The sequence below is a fragment of the Gadus morhua genome, chromosome 12 (assembly GCF_902167405.1).
Source record: "Gadus morhua chromosome 12, gadMor3.0, whole genome shotgun sequence".
Lineage (NCBI taxonomy): Eukaryota > Metazoa > Chordata > Actinopteri > Gadiformes > Gadidae > Gadus > Gadus morhua.
In genome coordinates this window covers 372,501-382,500 of record NC_044059.1, presented here as the reverse complement: position 1 = coordinate 382,500, position 10,000 = coordinate 372,501, and the positions used below count along the sequence as shown (strand labels likewise).

Below are 10,000 nucleotides of genomic sequence, written 5' to 3'. Positions count from 1 at the left end.
GGGTCTGTTGGTTAGTGACGGGTGGGTCTGTTGGTTAGTGACGGGTGGGTCTGTTAGTTAGTGAAGGTGGGTCTGTTGGTTAGTGAAGGTGGGTCTGTTGGTTAGTGAAGTTGGGTCTGTTGGTTAGTGAAGGTGGGTCTGTTAGTTAGTGAAGGTCGGTCTGTTGGTTAGTGAAGGTGGGTCTGTTGGTTAGTGACGGTGGGTCTGTTGGTTAGTGACGGGTGGGTCTGTTAGTTAGTGACGGGTGGGTCTGTTAGTTAGTGACGGGTGGGTCTGTTAGTTAGTGACGGGTGGGTCTGTTGGTTAGTGAAGGTGGGTCTGTTGGTTAGTGACGGGTGGGTCTGTTAGTTAGTGACGGGTGGGTCTGTTGGTTAGTGACGGGTGGGTCTGTTGGTTAGTGATGGGTGGGTCTGTTAGTTAGTGACGGGTGGGTCTGTTGGTTAGTGACGGGTGGGTCTGTTAGTTAGTGACGGGTGGGTCTGTTAGTTAGTGACGGGTGGGTCTGTTAGTTAGTGAAGGTGAGTCTGTTAGTTAGTGAAGGTTGGTCTGTTAGTTAGTGACGGGTGGGTCTGTTAGTTAGTGAAGGTTGGTCTGTTAGTTAGTGACGGGTGGGTCTGTTAGTTAGTGACGGGTGGGTCTGTTGGTTAGTGACGGGTGGGTCTGTTGGTTAGTGAAGGTGGGTCTGTTAGTTAGTGACGGGTGGGTCTGTTGGTTAGTGACGGGTGGGTCTGTTAGTTAGTGACGGGTGGGTCTGTTGGTTAGTGACGGGTGGGTCTGTTGGTTAGTGACGGGTGGGTCTGTTAGTTAGTGAAGGTGGGTCTGTTGGTTAGTGAAGGTGGGTCTGTTGGTTAGTGAAGTTGGGTCTGTTGGTTAGTGAAGGTGGGTCTGTTAGTTAGTGAAGGTCGGTCTGTTGGTTAGTGAAGGTGGGTCTGTTGGTTAGTGACGGTGGGTCTGTTGGTTAGTGACGGGTGGGTCTGTTAGTTAGTGACGGGTGGGTCTGTTAGTTAGTGACGGGTGGGTCTGTTAGTTAGTGACGGGTGGGTCTGTTGGTTAGTGAAGGTGGGTCTGTTGGTTAGTGACGGGTGGGTCTGTTAGTTAGTGACGGGTGGGTCTGTTGGTTAGTGACGGGTGGGTCTGTTGGTTAGTGATGGGTGGGTCTGTTAGTTAGTGACGGGTGGGTCTGTTGGTTAGTGACGGGTGGGTCTGTTAGTTAGTGACGGGTGGGTCTGTTAGTTAGTGACGGGTGGGTCTGTTGGTTAGTGACGGTGGGTCTGTTAGTTAGTGACGGGTGGGTCTGTTAGTTAGTGACGGGTGGGTCTGTTAGTTAGTGAAGGTGGGTCTGTTGGTTAGTGACGGGTGGGTCTGTTAGTTAGTGACGGGTGGGTCTGTTAGTTAGTGACGGGTGGGTCTGTTGGTTAGTGACGGGTGGGTCTGTTAGTTAGTGACGGGTGGGTCTGTTGGTTAGTGACGGTGGGTCTGTTGGTTAGTGACGGGTGGGTCTGTTAGTTAGTGACGGGTGGGTCTGTTGGTTAGTGACGGGTGGGTCTGTTAGTTAGTGACGGGTGGGTCTGTTAGTTAGTGACGGGTGGGTCTGTTGGTTAGTGACGGGTGGGTCTGTTAGTTAGTGACGGGTGGGTCTGTTAGTTAGTGACGGGTGGGTCTGTTGGTTAGTGACGGGTGGGTCTGTTAGTTAGTGACGGGTGGGTCTGTTGGTTAGTGAAGGTGGGTCTGTTGTTAGTGACGGGTGGGTCTGTTGGTTAGTGACGGGTGGGTCTGTTAGTTAGTGAAGGTGGGTCTGTTAGTTAGTGACGGGTGGGTCTGTTGGTTAGTGACGGGTGGGTCTGTTGGTTAGTGAAGGTGGGTCTGTTGTTAGTGACGGGTGGGTCTGTTTTTAGTGACGGGTCGGTCTGTTGTTAGTGACCAGTGTGTCTGTTGGGTGGTTAATGGGTTGGTTATTGACCGGTCTGCTTCTGTCTGGTAGAACGTGGTCGCTCGGCTTCAGGGTGAGGATTGACTCACATGAAGGCTGTGACTCCTCCCACCTGTTGAATGACATGGTCCCTATACAGCCTGTGGTCCTCACTGTGAGGGTTAGGGTTAGGGTTAGAAGGCAGGGTTATAAGGTCCTCACTGTGAGTGTGTTAGGGTTAGGGTTAGAAGGTAGGGTTAGAAGGTCCTCACTGTGAGTGTGTGAGGGTTAGGGTTAGAAGGTCCTCACTGTGAGGGTCAGGGTTAGGGTTAGAAGGTCCTCACTGTGAGTGTGTGAGGGTTAGGGTTAGAAGGTCCTCACTGTGATGGTTAGGGTTAGAAGGTCCTCACTGTGAGGGTTAGGGTTAGGGTTAGAAGGTCCTCACTGTGAGTGTGTTAGGGTTAGGGTTAGAAGGTCCTCACTGTGAGTGTGTTAGGGTTAGGGTTAGAAGGTCCTCACTGTGAGTGTGTTAGGGTTAGGGTTAGAAGGTCCTCACTGTGAGTGTGTGAGGGTTAGGTTTAGAAGGTCCTCACTGTGAGTGTGTGAGGGTTAGGGTTAGAAGGTCCTCACTGTGAGTGTGTGAGGGTTAGGGTTAGGGTAAGAAGGTCCTCACTGTGAGTGTGTGAGGGTTAGGGTTAGAAGGTCCTCACTGTGAGTGTCTTAGGGTTAGGTGCAGAAGGTCCTCACTGTGAGGGTTAGGGTTAGGGTTAGAAGGTCCTCACTGTGAGGGTTAGGGTTAGAAGGTCCTCACTGTGAGGGTTAGGGTTAGAAGGTCCTCACTGTGAGTGTGTGAGGGTTAGGGTTAGAAGGTCCTCACTGTGAGGGTTAGGGTTAGGGTTAGAAGGTCCTCACTGTGAGGGTTAGGGTTAGAAGGTCCTCACTGTGAGTGTGTGAGGGTTAGGGTTAGAAGGTCCTCACTGTGAGGGTTAGGGTTAGAAGGTCCTCACTGTGAGTGTGTGAGGGTTAGGGTTAGAAGGTCCTCACTGTGAGGGTTAGGGTTAGAAGGTCCTCACTGTGAGGGTTAGGGTCAGAAGGTCCTCACTGTGAGGGTTAGGGTTAGGGTTAGAAGGTCCTCACTGTGAGTGTGTGAGGGTTAGGGTTAGAAGGTCCTCACTGTGAGTGTGTGAGGGTTAGGGTTAGAAGGTCCTCACTGTGAGTGTGTGAGGGTTAGGGTTAGAAGGTCCTCACTGTGAGTGTGTGAGGGTTAGGGTTAGAAGGTCCTCACTGTGAGTGTGTTAGGGTTAGGGTTAGAAGGTCCTCACTGTGAAGGTTAGGGTTAGAAGGTCCTCACTGTGAGTGTGTTAGGGTTAGGGTTAGAAGGTCCTCACTGTGAGTGTGTGAGGGTTAGGGTTAGAAGGTCCTCACTGTGAGTGTGTGAGGGTTAGGGTTAGAAGGTCCTCACTGTGAGGGTTAGGGTTAGGGTTAGAAGGTCCTCACTGTGAGGGTTAGGGTTAGAAGGTCCTCACTGTGAGGGTTAGGGTTAGGGTTAGAAGGTCCTCACTGTGAGGGTTAGGGTTAGAAGGTCCTCACTGTGAGTGTGTGAGGGTTAGGGTTAGAAGGTCCTCACTGTGAGGGTTAGGGTTAGGGTTATAAGGTCCTCACTCTGAGGGTTAGGGTTAGAAGGTCCTCACTGTGAGGGTTAGGGTCAGAAGGACCTCACTGTGAGGGTTAGGGTTAGGGTTAGAAGGTCCTCACTGTGAGTGTGTGAGGGTTAGGGTTAGAAGGTCCTCACTGTGAGTGTGTGAGGGTTAGAAGGTCCTCACTGTGAGTGTGTGACGGTTAGGGTTAGAAGGTCCTCACTGTGAGTGTGTGAGGGTTAGGGTTAGAAGGTCCTCACTGTGAGTGTGTGAGGGTTAGGGTTAGAAGGTCCTCACTGTGAGTGTGTGAGGGTTAGGGTTAGAAGGTCCTCACTTTGAGTGTGTGAGGGTTGGGGTTAGAAGGTCCTCACTGTGAGTGTGTGAGGGTTGGGGTTAGAAGGTCCTCACTGTGAGTGTGTGAGGGTTAGGGTTAGAAGGTCCTCACTGTGAGTGTGTGAGGGTTGGGGTTAGAAGGTCCTCACTGTGAGTGTGTGAGGGTTAGGGTAAGAAGGTAGGGTTAGAGCAGGGGTTCTCTAAGTTTTGACAGCTGAGGGGCCAATTTAGGAACACAAAATTTGACTGAGGGCCGCCAAAGGAAAGGCGGAAACGCTGTCAGCATCCCAGTGGTGAAAAAAACATTGAACCGTGGACCTCTGGGAGTGAGGTCTAAATCATTAACTGAGGTTCATCCTTTCAAAGTAATGTACAGTCGGATTGAAACTAATACATGTAACAGGATTTAATTGAAAGCTAGAGAGAGTCGACTTTCCTCTTCATATTTATTATTTTTTGTTTAAATTAAAGGTTGGGGTATGGGATTTGTGAAACGCCAGCAGATTTTGAAAATACACAACTCAAATGGTCCTACCCGCTCTCCTTCAACGCTGACTCTGACTCCACCCATTCCAAGTACATGGACGCGCAATCATGATAATAATACATTTTATTTGAGGGTGCCTTTCATAGCACTCAAGGACACCTAACAGGGCAGTGTTTAAAACAATGAAATAAAATCAACAAAAATCAAAAAAACACAAGAACAAGATACATTGAAACAATTTACACAAGTGAGGTGAAATGGGTGGGAGACAATGAATAAGATCGAAAATGTCTGTTTAAAAAGATGTGTTTTTAGACGGGACTTAAAAGTGGAAAAGTGGAATCATGCACGAGCGAACACAGATGCGCGAGAGCGAGCCATTAGCTAGTTAGCTAGCTCCAGTAGCTACCACAGGATAACAACAAACAGAAGCTTGCTCTGGGTCACGAGCTTTGAGTACGTGCACGAAGGGGTCGAGCGGGGGAGGGGGAGTGCAGTACGACCGTTTGATTGGCGTACTTACTGTCCAATGCCACTCGGTGGTTCTGGAAATCATTGGCTGGAGTTTTTCGAGCCCTGCCCGTTCCACAGATGATTAACTTGTTTAATTTTCATGTCAGTACTTGTAACTCAGTGGCTGTAAGTGGGTTATGATAAGGATTTCAAGTAATTTTGCAAAAATGGCCTAAAAAGAGAATTCCATACCCAACCTTTAATATTGATTTAATAATAAAAATCTAAAAATTAAAAATATATGTATATTATTATTTATTTATTTTACTTACATCTGTATGTCATTGCAGGCCGCCAGGAATGTTTCTGCGGGCCGCCATTGGCCACACTTTGAGAACCAATGGGTTAGAAGGTCCTCACTTTGAGTGTGTTAGGGTTAGGGTTAGAAGGTAGGGTTAAAAGGTCTTCACTGTGAGTGTGTGAGGGTTAGGGTTAGAAGGTAGGGTTAGAAGGTCTTCACTGTGAGTGTGTGAGGGTTAGGGTTAGAAGGTCTTCACTGTGAGTGTGTTAGGGTTAGGGTTAGAAGGTAGGGTTAGAAGGTCTTCACTGTGAGTGTGTGAGGGTTAGGGTAAGAAGGTTAGGGTTAGAAGGTTGGGGTTCGAAGGTCTTCACTGTTCACCTACTAACTCCGTTCTCTGTCTGCAGCGGCCTTCCCCTCGATATCACAGCTGGTACCAAGGTAGGCTTACACTTAACTATACTATAACTATACTGTACCTATATTATAACTAGTCTATTACTATACTGTAACTATACTATAACTATACTGTAACCAGTGATGTTGCTAGGTACGCGTCCTGCGTCCCTGACGCATTAAAATCTGAAAGGACGCACTAAACTCACTATCCATGCGTCCCGGGGACGCATCTCATTTTCCCCATGAGAAACGATACATTGTGAACATTAAACAACTCGTTTAATCACAGTAACTGGCCAAAGAAACCTTCTTGTGAGCAGATCGGACAAGCGCTGTTTCAACCCTCTGCGCATCTACTCGGCGCAGACGTGATCCCCTGTAGAAAATATCGCGACATGCTAATTTAGCCGCTACCAAAACAACTAGCTCGTCACCGCTGATTTCATTTCAACAATTAAAAATACGAACTTCATAGTAAATAAACCCACGTTTCCACTGCTCGATGCTGTGCTCATTCGTGTCGAATGAGCAAATCAAACAGGACTTTTTGGCAATCCTTCTGATTGAATATATGTACATTTATGACAAAATCGTGAGGACTAGGCTTGTGACACACACACACACACACACACACACACACACACACACACACACACACACACACACACACACACACACACACACACACACACACACACACAGAAATGTGGCGCTCGCGCGGTAATAGCTCATTGGCGCCACCTAGTGATCATTATGTGCAAATGCACAGCCTCTCATTAAAATGACTTAGGGGTCATTTGACCCCTCTTGCGGCGCTAGGAGTAAGTAAAAATGGCCCGGCGTTTCTAGTGTTAAACATGAACGGTTGAGTACTCCAGCTCTAACCATATCATACCACCATCAAGGAGTTTAACACTATTCATTTAATTTAAGAAATAGAATAATAATAAAAAAGAAACACATTTTTTAAACTGGGGAGTCGGGACCCATTGAATTTCTCAGGGACCCACCCAACTCGCCACCTGTGGGTCCCGGGGACTCACTACATTGAAAACCTATCAACATCACTGTGTAACTACACTATAACTATACTATACCTATTACTATATTGTAACTACTATAACTATACTATAACTATTAGTATATATTAACTATACTATACCTATTACTATATTGTAACTACTATAACTATGCTATACAATAACTATTACTAAATTGTAACTATACTATAACTACTTTACTGTAACTACACTATAACTAAAGTATACTGTAACAATACTACTATACTGTAACTATTACTATGACTATACTATAATGTAACAATACTATACTATTACTACACTGTACTATAAATATACTATAACTACACTAACTATACTATAGCTTTACTTTACTGTAACTTTACTATTACTACACAATACTATAACTTACTATACTATAACTATACTACTATAACTATACTATTACTATACTTTACTAAACTATAACTATACTATATCTATACTATACACCATATTACATTTTGTACAACGGTAGACTTCTACTATACTATACTACACCACTAATAAAATGTATTTTGTGTGCTACCTATTATGTTAGTCTGAGGAGGGTTAGTAAGTGGTTCACGTTATGTTCTGGTTAGTCTCAGGTGGGTTAGTGAGTAGTTCTGGATATGTTCTTGTTCGTCTAAGGTTGGTTAGTTAGTAGTTCTGGTTATGTTCTGGTTAGTCTCAGGTGGGTTAGTTAGTAGTTCTGGTTATGTTCTTGTTAGTCTAAGGTGGGTTAGTTAATAGTTCTAGTTATGTTGTGGTTAGTCTGAGGTGGGTTAGTTAGTAGTTATGTTCTGGTTAGCAGTGTCTCTGGTCTGGTTGATTGAACGGACAGTTTGGAATCTAGTTTGTCACATTCTAATGCTAATGCTAATGCCCAGTGCTACACAATGCTCTCCCTGCACATCTCCCCTGCTTGTAACTGTTGCTAAGGAACGGCTAATTATGGTCTGGCTTTGAGGAATGCTCATCAAGGCATTCCAGGCTTCAGAGCCTTCACTGCTGTTGTCCTATGGTGTGTTCCAGATGCCTCGGGCACCAGCGTTCCGAGTTGCAAGTGGGGAAATCTCCCAGCTTTCTTGAGGCATTTCACGGAGGCACGCCCCCTTTTGGTCGGACCCCCTCGGAATCCTGAGAGTAGACTGAGTTCAGTGAGGCGACCACATCCAAAATGGCTGCGCCCATAAAGATGTTTATTTTCTTTGTATTTGTACCACGTTGCTCATTTTAATTTCGATTTTAAATGCTCTTACACAATTGATGACATTGCTACTATATCCCTGTCACCAATTTATGCATTGCACGGTTTTGCTGTGCGTGCAATACAATGTAAAGTTATGTTGTTTGTTTTCAAGCTGGTTTGCTAAAGAGGCTAATGTAGCTAACGATAAACAACGAATGACATGACGCAATCACAAAGACGAACGGAAACGCTACGAGACAGGTAATTGCGTCACAAGTGCAACTCGGAAGGCTGGTGTCCGAGGCATCTGGAACACTCCACTAGTGTGGCCCCTCCCCGCACGCCGGGCATTCTGGGAAACAGAGTTCCAGAGTATGTTCAGCAGGTTGATGTCGAACATCACAACGATAGAACTTTGGAATAACACATCAAACACAACACTCACACGACTGTGTGTGTGTGTGTGTGACTGGTGTCAGTGTGCGGATCGGATTGAACTATATATATATATATATATAACTATCTCTATGTATACATATATATATATATATATAACTATCTATACACGGGAGTTGTAGTCCGTCACTGTAGTCTGTAGTCCGTAGCTCAGGTTTCCGTGTGTTAGCACTGAACAGGCTCTGATGGGGGAGGGAGGCGGGGGCCATGGCGCGTGGATGAGCGTGTTCCTGGGTGGTGTTTACCCCCGGCTGAGGGTGTCTGGTGACAGTGTGGAGCCGGTTGGATCACTACTGTAGGAGAACACTTGGCACGTTAAGGGGAGCCCTGTAGCGCGCTAAGGGGAGCCCTGTAGCACGCTAAGGGGAGCACTGTAGCTTAGGGGAGCACTGTAGCTAAGGGGAGCACTGTAGCTAAGGGGAGCAGTGGAGCTAAGGGGAGCATTGTAGCTAAGTGGAGCAATGGAGCTAAGGAGCACTGTAGCTAAGGGGAGCACTGTAGCTAAGGGGAGCAGTGTAGCTAAGGATCATTGTAGCTAAGGGGAGCACTGTAGCTAAGGGGAGCAGTGTAGCTAAGGATCATTGTAGCTAAGGGGAGCACTGTAGCTAAGGGGAGCACTGTAACTAAGGGGAGCACTGTAGCTAAGTGGAGCAGTGGAGCTAAGGGGAGCATTGTAGCTAAGTGGAGCAATGGAGCTAAGGAGCACTGTAGCTAAGGGGAGCACTGTAGCTAAGGAGCATTGTCGCGTGCTAAAGTGAACTCTGTTGCATGAAAACCACCAGTTAGCCGCAGCGGGTTAAAGCTCAACGTCAAATTCATCTAGCATGGGGCTGGGTATGCCTGTTGCTAGGTGATGACTGTGCTTGCCGTGGTAACCTGAGCTGCTCGTCCATAATTGATCTCCTGATCGGTAAGGTGAGCCCAGGTCTGCTGTTCACCTGAGACGAACAATCAGCCCTTTGTAGCTCCTGCTGGACGTCTGGTAGTGCCCCCCAAAGCCCCCAACCCCCCTCCCTGCTAGCCACCCTTAACCCCCCTCCCTGCTAGCCCCCTCCCCGCTAGCCCCCCTCCCTGCTAGCCACCCTTAACCCCCCTCCCTGCTAGCCCCCCTCCCTGCTAGCCCCCATCCCTGCTAGCCACCCTTAACCCCCCTCCCTGCTAGCCCCCCTCCCTGCTAGCCACCCTTAACCCCCCTCCCTGCTAGCCCCCAACCTGGCTAGCCCCCCTCCCTGCTAGCCCCCCTCCTGTCTAGCCCCCTCCCTGCTAGCCCCCAACCTGGCCAGCAGCCCTCGCTGATAGCCCCCTCCCTGCTAGCCTTTAGCAGCCGTAGCCGCATTTGGCTAACGTCTCAAATGTTGAAGCTAGCCGGTCCAGACCAGGCTCTACAGCCCTGATGTTACCACGGCAACATCTCTCAATGTTGCCGTGGTAACCGTAGTTGAACTTCTCTCGTTGTCGCCGTGATAACCGTAGATGAACTCCTCTCCATGTCGCCGTGGTAACCGTAGATGAACTCCTCTCCATGTTGCCGTGGTAACACATCTCTCCTCATGTTTTCCAGAGAGGATCTGAAGAGCTTTTCTCCTGCGTTCCTCCAGCTCCTCCTATCATGAGCTCCCCAGGTGAGACACAGGCCACTCCTCCTGCACCTCCTCCAGCCTCTCCTCCTCCTCCTCTTCCTCCTCCAGCCTCTCCTCCTCCTCCTCCTCCTCCTCCTCCTCCTCCTCCTCCTCTCTCCTCCAGCCTCTCCTCCTCCTCCTCCAGCCTCTCCTCCTGCTCCTGCTCCTCCTCCTCCT

General features: G+C 48.0%; 1 protein-coding gene across 3 annotated transcripts in view; it reads left to right on the top strand.

Annotated features, from left to right (window-relative positions):
* ptbp1b (polypyrimidine tract binding protein 1b) overlaps positions 1-10,000 on the top strand; it is a 23,192-nt gene that overhangs the window by 2,648 nt on the left and 10,544 nt on the right. For 2 of the 3 annotated variants that reach the window (XM_030372318.1, XM_030372319.1), the window contains exons 2-3: positions 5,525-5,558; positions 9,766-9,826. In XM_030372318.1, coding sequence (XP_030228178.1) covers positions 5,525-5,558; positions 9,766-9,826 — 95 coding nt within the window. Of the gene's footprint in view, positions 1-5,524; positions 5,559-7,591; positions 7,712-9,765; positions 9,827-10,000 lie in introns of all 3 variants that reach the window. The other variant, XM_030372320.1, reaches the window with a different exon arrangement.